This window comes from Labeo rohita, chromosome 13, assembly GCF_022985175.1.
Source record: "Labeo rohita strain BAU-BD-2019 chromosome 13, IGBB_LRoh.1.0, whole genome shotgun sequence".
NCBI classification, from domain to species: domain Eukaryota; kingdom Metazoa; phylum Chordata; class Actinopteri; order Cypriniformes; family Cyprinidae; genus Labeo; species Labeo rohita.
Window position 1 is genome coordinate 7,131,220 of NC_066881.1, and position 18,125 is coordinate 7,149,344.

General features: G+C 36.3%; 1 protein-coding gene across 5 annotated transcripts in view; it reads left to right on the top strand.

Moving 5' to 3' along the window:
• LOC127174889 (echinoderm microtubule-associated protein-like 4) overlaps positions 1–18,125 on the top strand; it is a 121,058-nt gene that overhangs the window by 36,167 nt on the left and 66,766 nt on the right. For 4 of the 5 annotated variants that reach the window (XM_051125527.1, XM_051125529.1, XM_051125528.1 and 1 more), the window contains exon 1: positions 11,376–11,669. The exons of the other annotated variant lie outside the window; for it this stretch is intronic. In XM_051125527.1, the coding sequence (XP_050981484.1) occupies positions 11,600–11,669 (70 nt within the window). In that variant the 5' untranslated portion in view covers positions 11,376–11,599. Of the gene's footprint in view, positions 1–11,375; positions 11,670–18,125 lie in introns of those variants that run through there. 5 annotated transcript variants of the gene reach the window in all.

An 18,125-nucleotide genomic window follows, 5' to 3' on the forward strand; every position in this document is an offset into this window, starting at 1 on the left:
GCGAAGCAGCAACCAAAGGTCCCAGATTCCAGAGATACTGAAGGTAAACGCAAAAAGGAGAAAATACTGTACCAGAAGGGGTATTCAGGGGTCTTGAGTGCTTTTTTAGACTGTTTTCAGCCTGGTACAACATGAAGCACATTGCACATAATGCTAAAAAACAACGCAAGATGTGAAGCAGCGGCCAAAAATGCCTGTTGATAGTGTCAGCAGGATGAATTTAAAGATGCATTTTCAGAGTGTTTTACCATGCAAACTGTCTAACAGCTGAAGTTAAGTATGCGGTCACAGGCCACGCTAATTAAAGCACCACTAGAAATATCAGAACTAAAAATAAGAAAACATCTAAAACTAATCAACCTCACTATTTAGACTTGAAGTCAGGGCTTTACTAGTCTCACAGAACTAAACTTTTAGTTATTTGTAGCCCACTTTGAAACTTATACTGTCTAAGAATTCCCCATTTAGGAAAAGTGGGATTCTTAACATGATGTTTAAGGTTGTTTAGGATCTTCCGATTCAGCCACTGAGACTCTCATCTCTGACGTTGACACCTCTCTCTTTTAGGACGTAGCCAAAGTGATCATACTGGTATCAGAGTGCATTACTCTTAAATATTGTGTAAGCGTTAACGCCACCGTTCAGACATGCCCAAATGTGTCATGTCAAAAACCATTAGACTTATTATGATTTATGCAGGGCAGAGATGTAAAGATATGGAGCAAATTAAAAATAAGAATGGAGAAGAGGAATAATAATGCAGTAAATCAAATTAGAGACCTTCGGCTGGGTTTGACATTGCAGAATGGATACGCAATATGTCTTTACCTACTCAAGTGCAAGCTTGCTTGATCTGTACCTTCCCGCTTTATCACCACTGTTAAAAAGAAGAATATTTGGAAACGTGCCCTTGAAAATGTTTTTTTTTTTTTTTTTTTTCTTTTGTCTGGCCTCAGTGGGTGTTATGAGTCACTAGTTAAGAGTTTTGGATAAAGCACTGAGAATTTCAGAGCTTTCACAACACATTTTTCAGGGCAAAGTTTATTCACTTAACTGCTGTATCATGACATTTATAGATTTCTGAAATGACTCTCACCTAGCCAGACTTTAGATATAGAGTAAGGTCTTCCTTCCAGATTATTCTGAACAAAAATGCCTATTTAGAAAAGTTCTAGTATGTTCTAGTACTAGTGGACTGCTAGTTATGTATAGCCAAATCTGACAGGAACTGCTCATTTGTTGTAAGTTCGTCACAATTTTAAGTGCAACATATGTCACTTGGTCCATGGGTGTTGCATCTGAGGCTGAAAGTGATTCTTTCTTGGCTCAACAGAGTGATGTGGTGTTGGTAACCAGGAGGTTGTAGGTTCAGACCCCAGATTTTTTTGAGCATTACTCTTAAACTCTGTTTGCTCAAAGGGGACCATCCCTATAATAAGTAGAGTAATAAATCTTTTTGGATAAAAGCATCTGCTAAATGACTACTTACTCACTCTCATAAACCGCTGAGGTGTTTAATATTGCTGCAGCAGTGCGTTTTACTGGTGACAGTGTTTCTGGGAAGGCGTCGGGCGTTCGTGCAGATGCTTCACTGAAAGTATGAACCCCCCTTCTGCTTTCACCCTTTGCACATTCTCTCTTTCCTGTGTGCCACCGGCTGCCTTCCTGTCATCTCTATTTTAGTGTGAGGTCTGTGGGCCTCTGACGAGTCTCGTTTCCTTTCTCGAGATGACTGTGTCCACCGCCAGGCCACACGACAGCGGGTCCTGCTTCTCGGGCATGCTTGGATATGGGGAGTGGCACATGCCTTGTGTCTGTAGGGGAGTTATTTTGCATGTCTCACTCTGGGATTTGTGCATTCTGCCAACATGTGTACAAAAAATGTTTTCAGGCATCTCATTTGTTCTCAAGTTTGGTGAGAAATCAAGAACTGAGCAAAACAAATGCGTACATTTACAGACACAAAAGGCTGGAATTCACCCACACATCTGTTAAAATGATATATTGCACCTTTTACCTGTTTAACACCAGATAAACACCTTAGCACTTCTGTTACGTGTCAGCGTTTTGAATTAGTGTATCTGCACACCTGAATATGGCAGTTTCAGCCGTGTTAAATTTGCCTTAGGGTCTCACCCGCCAACACGCCCAGTTTGACCTGACTCACAAAACGAGTCAATCTGCTGCTGAAAAAATAATTAATAGATCAAAAGTGTCATTTCTTGTTGTGCAAGCATGCCTTTTTTATTTTAAAGTGACATTAATCACTTAAATTGCTCTGGTATGAAGAGTAAAGGTACAGCTCAATAAAAAAAAAAATGTTCCTGTTGCTGAAAGATAAGTCTTATGCATCCACTCTTTTTAAAAATGACATCTATCTATCTGTTGTGTATATACACACACACATACATATATACATTTAAGAAATACATAATATATATATTTAAATTTATATATAATAGAAATCATGTAAATACACACACGCAAATATACATGTATGTGTGTTTACACACACTCATTTTTGTATGTCTGGTGCTGGGAAAAGGCTTACGTGCCCTAACGTTTTGAATGTACATAAATTAAAGACATTTTTAAATGAGCAAAAATGCAATGCTGGGCATTAGGGGTCCAAACTTTGTGATGATTAATTAAATTGTCAAATTGTAAACTTTCTTTACTTTTCATAATTATGTCCACACTGATTCAAATGTCTATCGTCTCACAAAATGGCACAATTCCTAACACTTTAACAACAAAGTATTTACTAATACACATATTTGACATCTCATATATATCGATTAATCACGATTAGTTGCATCCAAAATAAAAGTTTGTGTTTACATAATATATGTGTGTATTGTGTATATTCATATGTATATATAATATAATTCTCTCTCTCTCTCTCTCTCTCTCTCTCATATATATATATATGTATGTATGTGTGTGTATTTATATATACACATAAATATTCACAGTACACACACATATATAATGTAAACAAACTTTTATTTTTGTTGTGATTAACCGATTTTGTGATTTTTAATTAATCAGTTTAATTTCTGTGCGTCTAGTGATGGGAAAAGGCCTACATGCCCTAACATTTTGAATGTACATAAATTAAAGTCAAACTTCTTGATATGTAATACAATAGCTAAATGGTCATAATAATAAAATTTCTTAACTTTTCATGGTTATACCTTTACTGGTTAAAATGTATTGTTTTTTCCAATATCTTTTGAATTCAAAGATTTTTGTGTCAAAAAATAGTGGTGAGCATTTGCTTGTTCTGATGGTTAAATGCAAACATTATCCATCATGGCAGCAATAATTCTGAAATGATATAGCGGTGCTGTACAGCCTCAGTAAAGCATGCCAGATTGTGCTGGTCTGCTGCATCCTTTAGAAACTAGTGCTTTGAATTCAACCCATGAAACATTGTGATCAGCAATAACGTGGTGGATATGCTTGTGAAATTTGCATAATTGCTTTGTGCTCAAGCGAATCGACAGCAGTTGTAATTCATTTTCTGTGGATTTCCCCAAAGTATTCTAGGAACAATGCTGCAGATTTGCAGTTAATATGCAAATGAACAGTTTGTGCAAGTGAATAAAAGAAATACTCAAAAGACAGTTATTCAATTTGTGATTCTGGAAACTGTGGGACTTTACCAACCAGATATAGGTGACAGTTGACATGGTGCGTCTATAGACAGACTGCCACTGCTGTGTTAGTAGCTGTATAGGAGTTGGCACTGTTATCCGCAAGATTCTCTTACTGTAGTTCAACTGGTACAACAAGGTGCCAAGGTCAAGCGAGGTCATGGGTTCGATTCCCAAGGAATTGGAAATTGTCCAGTTTGTGCATGGATTGTGTTTCTGCATAGAGAAATGAAAAATGTTTAATTAACTTAATAATGAAATGTAGAATAACACCCGAAGTTTACATTTTTATTTATTAAAGGGGCAATATTATGCTTGAACTTTAGTCAGTGTGTGGTATCTTTGGGCATAAAAAAGTTACAAATCTCAAAGTCCACTCCAAAAGGAGATATTTCTTTTTTAAAAAATCCCTTTTCAAGAACTACAACGAACGGCTCCTTTGGACTACAATGTTTGTTTTCCACATGCAATGATGTCACAGCGTGGTCCATTAGAATATCTTTAAATTAAATCCCGCCCACGGAAATTCGAATTGTTGGGGGTTTTGTAGGGACAAGATGGGGGATTAGTCTAATGATGCAGCACAGAGAGCTGCTTCAACGAGGGTATAAACACAAGCATTGACTAGAGTGGCCGCTTCAGAGCTGTAACGTGCCGCAGATGTGAGCAGTACAGGGGGGTCAAAACACATGCCGAAGCCATGATCTACTGATCTACTATAGCTTCACTTACAATGCGAATGTGTTTTTTTTTTTGTTTTTTTTTGTTTTTTTAAATGCATAAACCTGCACTAAAATAGGCAAGGCTAATCAGTGATATTGTTCTTTGATAATGTTAGGCTGCTTTTAGCCTTATGCTGGAGCTGGTTTCAGGCAATGAAACTAAGTATGTAAATAATTAGCACGATAATATCATGTATTGGCGATCTCGCAGGCTGATGATAGGACCCAACACTACTGTAGCATATTATTTACTCACCCTCCATGCATCCTAGTCATATATGACTACGAATGCAAGCAGAGTTATATTAAAATTTATCCTGGCACTCCCAAGCTTTAGAATGGCATAGACGGGTGTTTCTCCTCATCAGTCCAAAACAAGTCCAATAATATGCATCCAGCCATAATAAAAAGTGCCTCACACGGCTCCAGGGGGTTAATAAAAGCCTCCTGTAGCAAATCGATGCATTTTTGTAAGAAAAATATCCATATTTAAACGTAAGAATCACTTTAATCTAGCTTGCACTAACAGTTGTACACGGAACTTGCTTCTTTGACAAGGGTCAAGGCAGTACTGAAACACCATCTAAGCTGTTCACCAATCACAACGCAGTGGGACAGCTAACCAAACACAACACATTTCGATTTTCGGAAGGCTAAGGAACTAATCGAGCCATATGCCCAGGCTGGGAGAAATGTATAGTAATAATGTAAATTATGTTAAAAATAATGCGTTTTTCTAACCAACAAGCATGAAAGCATGTTCTAGTACACCCCCAAAACAAAATCAAGACTTATAATAATAGGAGCTCTTTAAAATAAAAATATTTTCCAGTTCATTATTTGTATGATTCACAGAGCTATTAACTTTAGAATTATCAGGGTTCCAAACAGTTTTTAAGGTTTGGAATGTGTTTGAATTTTGAATATTGTCCTTGAAAACGCTTGATCTTTTTTCTTAGAACTTCTAGTGTGATTATGAAAAAAAAAAAAAGAACAAAAAAAAAAACACTTTTCTTTTTTTTTTTTTTTTTTTTTTTTTTTTTTTTTTGGAAGTGAAATCCTGGAAAAGTACTTGAAATTCACTCTAAACAACTGTACAAACTCTGAGTATTCCAGATCAGTTGCATTTTAAATCAGAAGTTCCATTTCACTTGGAATACTGCCATCAATGAGAGCTGCCTAATGTAGGTAGAAGGCTAATGTAGCTTAGTATGTTTTGGAAAAGAGCTAATATGTCTTTTTTGATCATTCACATGTAGGCGTGCTCGCTGTTTGTGGTTAGTAATTTCATTGTAAGCTGAAATAAGTTTGGCTGAAAGAAGATGTTAATTGTGCAATGCATATATATGCATGTGCATGTGAGAGTGGGAGTTTGACAGTCCCTATGATTGGCCTTTGACCTACTTTCTTTTCATTCCTCCTCTGTAATTGTGTCAGTATGACATATCCCATCATATCCCAGCGCGAGAAGACGTTTCCACCTCGTTTGCCGTCTCTTGCGCTGCGATTATCTTCTCAATCTCCTGTCGTTCGGTTTATGGGGTTTTTTTTACACCGAAAGGATTGCGGTGTACGTGGCCGCGATACTCTTTCTCTCCTCTGTTCTCCTCTCTCTGGCTTCTAAGCAGTCACTTTTTGTTGTTGGTTTTTCTTCCAACTTGGCAGCTGTGTGCTGAAGGAATGCTCTCTCTCACTCGCTCTCCTTCTCATTGTTTTATAGCTGTCCTCAGTGACAGGCTGGCCTCTCACAAATGTGGGATAATTAAATGTTTCATTCTTTTTTAAACAGTGCTTCTATGCTCCACTACTTCTACTCAGGTCGAAGATTAATAAACAACCATGTTGTTTTTGAACGAGGGCCCGCCAAGGCACACTTACCATTGTAACTCATTGAAATCTGAGGGATATAATCATGCTGCGATTTAAACTACGTACCTCTGGGAACTTTTTCAAAAAACGTGAAATACATACTAATAAGTACATATCAATTCAGTTTCCAACAGAAATTAACACTAGAGGCACTAAAGCAGTGAGCACTTGTAATCGTTTCCATCCACAGTTATGATTACAGCTCCATATATTTTGCTTTTCGGACGCAACAAAATTGCTTGGTAGCATTTAGTTATAGTGCCATTCAATGTACATTTCAATTCAGAACTACAATGGCGCATATAAAACCAACGTCACATAAAACGTACCATATCGTTAATCTGTTCCTGGAAAAAAAAAAAATTCTTTTAGTGCCACCTAGTGGACATTTTACATCGAATATATCAGGAAACGTACATGGAGGTACACATTCCATGTCTTGCGGAAAAGTTCCCACAGGTGCACAACGATATAGTGAAAAGTCTTTTCAGTTTACAGATTTCCATCAATTACCATGGATTTACTGTAGTAACATAAACTGCACCCTGGTATTGTGGCAGATATGTGGATATTTCATTATATTATTCATGTAGATGTATTAAATGTAGTAAAGGAGTAATGGAATATAATTATAGTATTTTTTTTTTTGTGATTAAGCTATTCGTGAATTTAATGTATTTAGACTGCTGTTTTTCATATAAATAGCTAGAAACCATATATGATCTAAATGTATGCTAATTATAATTAAGTACCTAACGTGCTGTAGTCAGCCCAATCTCACGGCAATTTGTACATATTTAATGAGGTGGCTAATTCATATGAATTCGTACGACCTCACGTGTACAAATTCACATGATTTGAGCGAAAACGTAGGTATTTTACGAGGTGCACAAAAAAAATATGAATTTGGATGAATGACCTACACCTACCCCCGCCCCGAAACCTACCCGTCACTAAAATCGTACAAATTCGTATGAATTAGCCACCTCGTAAAATATGTACGAATTGGTCGTGAGATAGCGTTAGCTATACTACGTTAGTCAACAAGTCAAAAATAAGTGTACTTGTTTAAAGCATTACAAAATATTCAGAAAACATGTTGGTGTATATTGTACTGCATTACAACAAAATGCACTTAAAGTTTGTAAAATTCTTGATTACTGTATTTTACCGGATTAGTTCTCTTCCAGATGTTCATGTCTTTCTTTCTTCAGTTGTAAAGAAATTATGTTTTTTTGAGGAAAATATTTCAGGAATTATCTTCATATAGTGGACTTCTATGGTGCCTGTGAGTTTGAACTTCCAAAATGCAGTTTAAAAAAAAAAAATGTACACGCTTCTTAACATCAAATGCTAGCTCTGTGATGCGCAGGCATACTCTGTGTAATCCGGGTCAATACAGTTAGGGTAGATCGAAATACTCCCATCTCATTTTCTCTTCCAACTTCAAAATCGTCCTACATTGATGTTTTACAGTTTTTTTTGTATATACATATATATATATATATATACACACTACCGTTCAAAAGTTTGGGGTCAGTAAGACTTGTAATAGTCTTTAAAGAAGTCTCTTATGCTCATCAAGGCTGCATTTATTTGATTAAAAATATAGAAAAAAAAACAGTAATATTGCAAAATGTTTTTACAATATAAAATAATGTTTTTTATTTTAACATACTTTAAAATAGAATTTATTCCTGTGATGAAAAGCTGAATTTTTATCAGCTGTTACTCCAGTCTTAAGTGTCACATGATCCTTCAGAAATCATTCTAATATGCGGATTTATTATTAGAATGATCAGTGTTGGATAATATCAACAGTTGTGCTGCCAAATATTTTTTGGAACCTGTGATGAACCTTTTTTTTTTTTTTTTTCAGGATTCTTTCATGAATAACAAGTTTAAAAAGTACAGTGTTTATTCAAAATATAAATATTTTATAACAATGTAAATTATTTATTATGAACTTTTAATAAACTTTTAATTATTAACTTAATACATCCTTGGTGAATAAAACTATTAATTTCTTAAAAAAAAAAAAAAAAAAAGAAAGAAACAATAAAAATGTACTGACCCCAAACTTTTGAACGGTAGTGTGTGTATATATATATATATATATATATATATATATATATATATATATATATATATATATATATATATATATATATATATATATACAGTCATGTGACAAAGTTAGGACACCCTATTGAATTCCATGGTTTTCCGTATCAGGACATCATTAAAAAAACTGGTCCCTGGCTGGTCTTAAAATTTCGAAAATTAAGCCTCAGCATGAACATCAGCACATGACAAATTGCACCGTGTCATTATTTACTGAACAAAAATAAAGCCAAAATGGAAAAGCCACGTGTGACAAAGTTAGGACACCCTTACATTGGAATTAAGAGGGTAAATAACAGTCAAGCACTGCTAATCAAATACCTTTGATTAACTGATTATCAGTAAGTCTGAGCACCTCTATAAAAGCATAAGCTTCACCAGTTTGCTGGTCTGGAGCCTTCAGGTGTGTGTTAACACAATGCCAAGGAGGTAAGACATCAGCAATCATCTTAGAGAAGCATTTGTTGCTGCCATCAATCTGAGAAGAGTAATACGGCCATTTCCAAACAATTTGAAGTTTATTCACAAGTGGAAGACATTTAAAACAGACACCTCTCCTTCCTGAAGTGGACGTCCCAGAAAATTCACCCCAAGATCAGACCGTGTAAAGCTGAGAGAAATGGCAGACAACCCAAGAACCCAAGACTCTACAGGCCTCAGTTAACAGTTCAGTTTTAAATGATACATTTCATGACAATACTATTAGAAAAATATGGGACAAAAATGGCATGTTTGGAAGGCTTGGCAGAACAAAAACCTGTTCTATCTAAAAAAAAAAAAAAAAAAGAAGAAAGAAACATTGCAGCACAATTTAGGTCTGCAAAGTTGCATCTGAACAAAACACAAGTCTTCTAGAATAATGTTCTTTGAACAGACAAGACCGAAGCAGAGATGTTTGACCATAATGCACAGCGCCAAGTTTGGTGAAAACCTAAAGAGAATATCAGGACAAACACCTCATACCAAAAGACAAGCATGCTGGAGGAAGGACCTGGGCACCTCACAGTCATTGAGTTGGCCATGAACTCCTCTGTATATCAGAGTATTCTAGAGTCAAATGCGAAGGCATCTGTCTGACATCTAAAGTTGGGCCAAAATTGGGTCATGCAACAGGACAATGATCCCAAGCACACCAGGAAATCTACAACAGAATGGCTGAAAAGAAAATAATCAAGGTGTTGCAAAAGCCCAGTCAAAGTCCAGAGCTCATCCTGACTCAAATGCTGTGGTGAGAGCTGTGCATAAGCAAATGCCCACAAACCTCAATAAACTGGAGCAACGTTAAAAATTTCTCCAGAAGAGTGGTCCAAATTCCTCCACACAGAAAATGAATGCTTCAAGTTATTGCTGCAAAAAGTGGATCTACAGGCAGTTGACTCATAGGATGTCCTAACTTTGTCACACATGCCCTTTCCCTCTTGGCTGTATTTTCCTAAATAAAGAATGACACTTTATGATATGTCATGTGATGATGTTTATCTGAGGATTTATTTTCCAAATTTTAAGACCTGCCAAAGACCAGAGAATTTATTATGTCCTGATACAGAAAACCATGAAATTCAATATGGTGTCCTAACTTTTTCACATGACTGTGTGTGTGTATATATATATATATAGCCATCTCGGGTATTTTCATAATGATTTTCATAATGATATTTGTAAGCCATAATCGACGTACAGTGTAGAATTTATTGTCTGCCTCATTCTATGATAAGAAGCCACATCAGATCACAAAAAGAAGTTATTTCAAACACTTGACTGATGCTGTGAAGTAAAAATAAGTTATAATGTTCTCTTTTGTTGGACAACAGGTTTAGAAAGGCTTATCACTGCATTTCATTAGAATGGAAGGTGCTGTGCGTGTGTTGCCTGTTTTCTCATCTCAGCACGTGAAATCATGGGCACACACAGCAAATTTCGAGAGAAATGAAACTAATTATTTAAATGCAAAACCGAAAAACCGCAATTCACAAGCGCGTATTGAACCGTGGATGTCATACCGAACGGATCGATATTATATTGAGTATTGTGACATCCCTAACGTGTATATATATATATATATATATATATATATATATATACATACATACATACATACATTATTTTATTTATTTATTTATTTTTTAATAACATTGTTTCGCTAGATAAGACCCTTCTTCCACGGCTGGGATCATTTAGAGCCCTTTGAAGCTGCATTTTGGAAGTTCAAACTCACGGACACCATAGAAGTCCACGATGGAAAATAATAGAAATAATGCCTGAAATATTTTCCTCAAAAAACATAATTTCTTCATGACTGAAGAAAGAAAGACAAGGTGAGTACATTATCTGTAATTTTTAGTTCTGGATGTGAAATACTCCTGTATGTACCCTTAAGTGACCTTTTATTTCATAAAACTAGTGTTTTATTTATATATATATATATATATATAAGTATTGAATAGACTACAAGTGTACAGTCAATTTAGTAAAACACCTATTTTTTGCAAGGAAGCTGAGTATAGTTGCTAGTGAATTGTCATGATGTTATTTTTTTTATTCAGCTCTAAAGTAATTAGTCACAAGACACAAAGTTCCAGTGAGCAAAGCTGGCTTTGGAAGCGTCTCAAGGACGCTTGAGTTGTTCACAGTCTGTGTCAACTGGAATAGCCTTAGCAATTATATGGAATTGCAATTTACAGTTTTGTTTTGCATCTTGAAATCATGTGATGTGATGACATTTCAGCATGTGCGCTTCCAGCAGCCAGTGCAGCTGCAGAGCTGTTGTAATTTGCTGTAGTGTGCATGGCTGATTTCTTAAAGCTTTGACACCTCCACGTGGTCTTCTCCCCTCTCCTGGCGCTCCCTTCCCCCAGTCCCAGCACACAGTAAAACAACATACAATGTGTGTGGCTCCGTCGGAACGGCAGAGGTTAAAGACGTGCAAGCTTTAGCCACTCCCTTAGCCAACCAAGATTTTCTTTTTTTATCCCTTTATCTCCTCCTCCTCTAGTTTCCCTTGTTCTCTCTCACCCTCGCGCTCACTCGCTCGCCCTGGCTTTTGTGTGAGCAGGCGTATGTGTGCAGCACCGTCCGGGAAAGAAAGAATGCGTGTGTGAGACCGAGAAAGAGAGACACACGGGCAAAGAAAGACTGCAGGGAGACAGACGAGCAGACACGAAAGGAGGAGAAGAGTAGAAGCGGACACACAGCGGAGAAGATTGCAGACGTACGCGCGAGTGGAGAATGGAAGACAGCACGGCAGGTTTAGCTCCAGTGTGCAACTCTACAGCCACGCTGAACCACCACTGCACCGGTAATGCAGCGCTGTGGGATTGTGGGGAGGGCTGTGCTTGTGAGTGAATTTATGAAGGGGTTGTATTGAGATGCATGCGTGTCTGCGTGTGTGTGCGTGCGCAGTGTAATAGCTTGAGTCTTCCTTTTTGTCATTTAGAGGTTCCCCTCTACACACCACACAGAGAGGAAGTGTGTTTAACGCTCTAACCTCACTACATTGATGCACGTCTGTTGTGTGTCTGTGTGTTTAGTGAGCAAAGCAGTTTATCTGAATGCTGTGTTGAATGTTGGTCACCACACCGGTGCGAAGTTGTCGTGTGGTTAGTTGTACTTTGAATAAACCATAATTTGATATTCAGGTTGGCTTGACAAAGTTGGCATAGTTTTTCTTTTCTGACTGATTCAACTTGTGGTTTTCTTGGAATTGATCAAATATCGCCCCCCAAAAACCATTTTGCTTTGAATGTTCAACATCCATTGAAAATGTTTCTAGATCCTTCAAGCTACATCCAGCAGACTCAACAAAGACCTGTAGTCTGTTCTGATGTAGTGTGTCGAATCTCTCATAACCAACTGAATGTACAGTTTTCCCACAGCAGAGGATTCAACACTGCAAAAATACCTTAGACTTAGAAAATTTCTCACTGTGTTTAATCTAAGTGCAACAAACTTGGCACAGACTAAACAGAACTATTTCTTGAGCAGCAAATCAGCATATTAGAATGTTTTCTGAATGATCATGTGACACTGATTTCTGCTTTGCATCACATGTATAAATTTAAATATATTACAATTTTAAAAAAGGGTCTCGCTTTATATTAAGTGGCCTTACTATGTATTACTATGTACGTTTAAATTAATCATTTTATTCAATGCATTTACTGTGTACATACATGTTTTTATATTGTACTTACATACATATATATATATATATATATATATATATATATATAAATTATTATTTATTTATTTATTTTCCCCAGAATGTTTGAATGATTTTTTTTTTATACGATTTTTAACTAGTCAACTTGAAAATGTAACTGCAACATAATTCAAGTAACTTTTTCTTTATTAATCTTCTAGTTAAAGACAATTCTATTCCAATTGCACCACACATGAATTTGTCAACATGTAAATGTTAAACAAATCATTTGTTAAATATCTTTGCAGAAAAGATGCATAAACTACATCTGTATGTTAAGAAATAATACGAAGAAAATGCTTTAAAAACAATCTAAAAAAAAAGGTTATTCAAATTCAGAATAACTGAAGGCATAACACCAGTAGACTATTATTAACTATAAATGTTTTGTAAAAACAATGAACAGCAGCTTTCAGCCTATCATCATGATAAAAACATGAAATATCAGACATATAGTATTAGTTCTTCATAGGTTTCTTTTTATTCGATTGCACTGCTTTTCCATTGTTTTTTCTATGTACACATGGACGCATTTGACTGTTGCACGTGCGCTTCTTGCAGCGTCTCATGCTTGAAACGACATTCTAAAAATGCGCCGCTCAAGTTGAAAGAGCTCAAGTTCACTCCCATCTTCTTGCATGTTTTTCCTATTCCACTGCCCGTGTTGCATCTTTGTCAACACAAAAGCACATTCTGTGGGAATGACACAAGGGTTGCCAGGTTAACACAACAAAACCTACGCAACTGGTACTCAAAACTAGCCCAATCGCGTTTCGAGGGGGGTCCCCAATTAAAGATCGCGTTTGGCCGCGTAAAATGCATATTTTTTGGCGGGGTTCCTCTGGTAAAATTCACATTCCAGAGGATAAATATCACATTTTTGGGGTCGCTTAAAGTAGCCCAATTTCGTGGAAAACTGTGGACTTGGCAACACTGAATGGCACCTAGCGATATGAGCATGTTACACGTGAACGGTTAATCACATGCGCCGACATGCGGTTGAATCATTCTTTTTCTCTTTGCTGTTATCATTGGCATATTGTCAAAGTGTCTAATTCTAATGTTCTATTTTATTTCTATTCAAAATCATGATTCCTCAATTTCTAAAAAATAAAGTCGTGGCAAAACATTAAATTCAAATTAATAGATAAAATCTGAAAAATCTCCAAGCCCTACTGTACAGTATATGCTTATAGGAATTTCTTAATGAAACTCTTTATGAAACTATTTAAATACATGAGGTATAGTTATACCTCAAATAATCAGATTCATCCATGCAGAAAAGCTGTGTCTGTCTTTTTCTATCTGTCTTTTTCTCTTCTGTCTATACAGCCTATATAACCTTCAGTCCTCAAGGCTATTAATACATTTTTAAACTTCTAGATACGGCTTTCTCGAGTAAACATTCAAGGATTATCTTGACAAGCTGTCTTTTTCTAAGTTGATGTTTTTGTCTAGCGTGTGTGTGTGTACTGTGTAGATGCTTGTATCTGTCTTGTGGTTTTTTTATTGGGATGCCACGTCTGTACACTCTGTTTGTGGTGTCTCATTCATGGTGAACTGGCTTGGGGGAGCATAAGCAAATCTCTTTGTTAAAGTGTGTGTGTGTGTGTGTGGGGGGGGGTTAGGGTTTTAGTGTATTACTGCTGAGGATGTGAAACAGAAATACTCGGGTTCAGTGGCTTAATGTGGGCAGAATCTGCCTCTGGTCAGGGTGGTTCTTCCTTTCATTGTAATAAATGCTGGTTAAAGAAACAATAAAAAAGTGAACGATTAACTAGTGTGTGTGTGAGTGTGTATGTTTGTTTACACACACCATTTGTGAATCTACCTGTAGTATGTGTTCAGCTGGTGTTCGGAGTGTGTTTATCTCTTTGCAGTGGTACTCCAGCTTTTCTGTTTAGTTCCTTTTTTGTCTCACTTTGCCTTCTTTGTTTTTTTCTTTTCTCATCTTTAATGAAGGCTGAAGTGTGTAATTTTTTTAAAAATGGTAAAACACTTTCTCCCATCTGGGTTTGTGTGCAGAGACAACAGTAAGTAAACCATTACAGGTTGATTTCCTCTAAGTGTAAACACAGAGTCTCTGTGGCGCTTTCAAAACATTGCTCTGTTTGTTTAAACATCCAGACCAGCCCAGCCCAGCGCGGCAACAAAGTCACGACCAATGGCGTAAGTTCGGGGCGGGGCTATCTGTTTGTCTGACCAATGGCAGATGACGGAAACCTGTTTGAAGACATTTATCTTGCAATTCGGTTAGTGCTGCAGAAAAGACACTTCAGCTTTTTTAAGGCAATGAAAAAAAGGAAAACGAAACAATGTTGTGTGACAGTCGCAAAACAATTTAATCTCTACAAAAGTTAATCTTTTTCTCTCTATCGCTATATCACTATCTCTTATCACATCTTTCATAAGCATGTTGACAAACATACAGTACAGCACAGTTGGACCCATAGTCAAAAGTTTTTTAAATGGTAGGATTTTTAATTTTTTTAAATAATTCTCTTCTGCTCACCAAGCCTGCATTTATTTGATCCAAAATACAGCAAAAGCAGTAATATTGTGAAACATTTTTACTATTTAAAATAACTGCTTGTTATTTAAATATATTTGAAAATGTAATTTATTCCTGTGATCAAAGCTGAATTTTCAGCATGATTACTCCAGTCTTCAGTGTCACATGATCCTTTAGAAATCATTCTAATATGCTGATTTGCCCTTTAAGAAATATTTATTATTATTATTATTAACTTTAAACATTTGAGTACTTTTTTCAGGATTCTTTGAATAGATCCAAATATCAAAAAAAAGTATTTCAATATGTTACTGGTATTACTGTACTTTGGTACAGATAAAGTGTCACAATTCTGACTTTATAACTTCATAATAATTTCAAGTTTATATATCACAATTTTGAGGTAAAAAAATCATAATTGTGAGAAAGTCGCAATTACCATTTTTTTTTTTTTTTTTGATTTAGTGGCTTTTTTTTAATTTAGTGGCAAATTATTAAAATAATTGAAAAATAACAAATGTACAAATCATCAGATGCATATTGTGGTGACTTACAATAGCTGAGTGATTGCTGAATATTTTAATACTTCAAATGAAAAGTCATAGTTTTAAATAGCAATAAAGTTTTAAATTCAACACAAATAGCAGAGAATAGACTGGTTATGCAACTGTATAATTATACATTGATTAAATTGATTATTTCATGATTAAACAAACAAACAAGCTTTATTTACATTGTTTTTCTACTGTTTTTACAAATGAGGACATTCCCTAAAATTAGGTTTTGTCAGATTCAGCTCACTTCTGAGCAAATGGGGACAAATTTGTCCCCAAAATAAGTTTAGGTAGCTACACACACACACACACACACACACAGCTCTGTATAGCTATCTTTGTGAGGACATACATTGACACAATGCAATTTCTAGCTCCTTACTCTAAACCTACCCATCAGAAGTAAGTGCCTCACCCAAATTTTTACCCAATTACAACCTGATCCCTAAAACCAAGTCTTGACCCTCAAACAGGCCTTTAAAGGGGTCTCAGGAAGTGAGGACCGGCCAAAATGTCCTCACTTTACAAAATTGTCCTCACTCCGATGATCTAAAACTCAAACCGACCCTCACAAAGATAGCTGTACAAGTGCAAACACACACATCCAGACATGCAGGTTCTGTAATGACCGTCTGCTTGTCTTTGGCGCTGGAGTTGATGTACGTTAGGCGAGATTCCAGCTGAGAGAATCTCTCAGACAACTTTCACAGATGGACAACTGCTGTGTGTGTGTGTTTGTGTGGGATGTGTTAGTCTGTTTAAGTTTATCTAGTGGTCAGAGGTTAGTTTGAAATTGTGCAATAGATATCTAAACCTTGAATAGAAACTAATAGCTGTTCTGCTTATGTTTGCTTGGATGCCTGCACAGATATAAAACTGTTTAAAATATACATATACCAGGGGAAAATTACATTTCGATGCACAGTATCACCAAAAAGCTAACAAGGTGTTGGGTTTTTGGGCACAGTGCAATGTATTTTTAGGCACTCCATTAATTAGATGTTATTCTGTAGCTTTCTCCGAAGGACTTTGGAGTACCATGACTATTATAAATATGGTATTACCATCTGATACCATGATTGTGACGTGATTCTCCCTAATTATTTGCTAATACAATGCTGATAGTGGTATCTAGAAGTCAGTGTATCTAAAGGCCCGTGTAGGAGTGCTATTAGTATTAACCGGTTAATAAGCAAATAAAGTGATGTATACCTGTTATGTAACAGGCTAAATCAATATATGGTTTTATAGAGCGGATGTGGCATTCTCTGTGCATCTCTGTGATAATCCTTCTCATCCATCAGCGAGCGGGCTGCCGCTCCACTCTCCATAGTTGGCCCGGCTGTGCAACCTAATGTCTTTAAACAAACATGTCACCACACGCGCTAAACAATTTAAAGCCGCTGCGAGGCAAGAGGCTGGAATTCGCAACGCAATAATTAGCACTTCATGCAGGCGCACATTTTATAATTTCCATGCACAGACTTTCATTGTTGGGCACAAGTGTTCAGAATGGAGTGCTAGTGTACTGCATACTGCACAGTGTGCACTGCATACTCCCTACTATTATTTATAAATACTAAACTGATACAGTATTATGCAGAACTGGTATTGCATAATTGCAAGTATGCTTTGTTAGTATATGTATATGGTAGTATGCAGCCAGTAGTTAATCTGCAGATATTCTGTGCTGTATGCTGTGGATTGGCTTAACCAGAGTCAGTTTTATCTTTTGAGCATCAATGCAGCTCAGTCTGTCCATAATCTCAGAAGGAGAAAAGGTGAAAAAAATGCACGTCTCTGTCACTTATCATTATCTAATCTCACAAAGGCTTCACAGATGTGTGAATGCGCATGTGTGCAGTTTTGTGTGAGGGAGAGTATGTGTGTACCTTGTGTGTCAAACTTTGGGCCATTACAGTGAATCATTAACATGAAGCTTCAGTGCTGTGTAGTTAATCATGTCTGTTACATGCCTGCTAGTCTGCTGAAGGCAGGGGAATCTCATTCATAAAGCTGCACCGAATCATTCTCACCGCAGCTCAGCACAGTGTGGACTAAAACATGCAGAGAATGATGAAAATGTTTGGCTTAAAGAGGTAGTTCACCCCAAAATGAATCATTCTGTGGGGTGACTTTCTTCACAAAATCACAAAAGGTGATCTTTTTAAAGTATATTCTGAACACTTTTTGTATAAACAGTTGAAGTTAAAAGTTTACATAATCCAAAATAAGAGTGATCATACAAAATGCATGTTATTTTTTTATTTTATTTAGACCTGAGTAAGATATTTCACATAAAAGATGTTTACATATAGTCCACAAGAGAAAATAATAGTTGAATTGATAATAATGGCCTCGTTCAAAAGTTTACATACGCTTGATTCTTAATACTGTGTTGTTACCTGAATGATTTTTTTTTTTTAAAGTGATAATTGTTCTTGAGTCCATTGTTTATCCTGAACAGTTAAACTGCCTGCTGTTCTT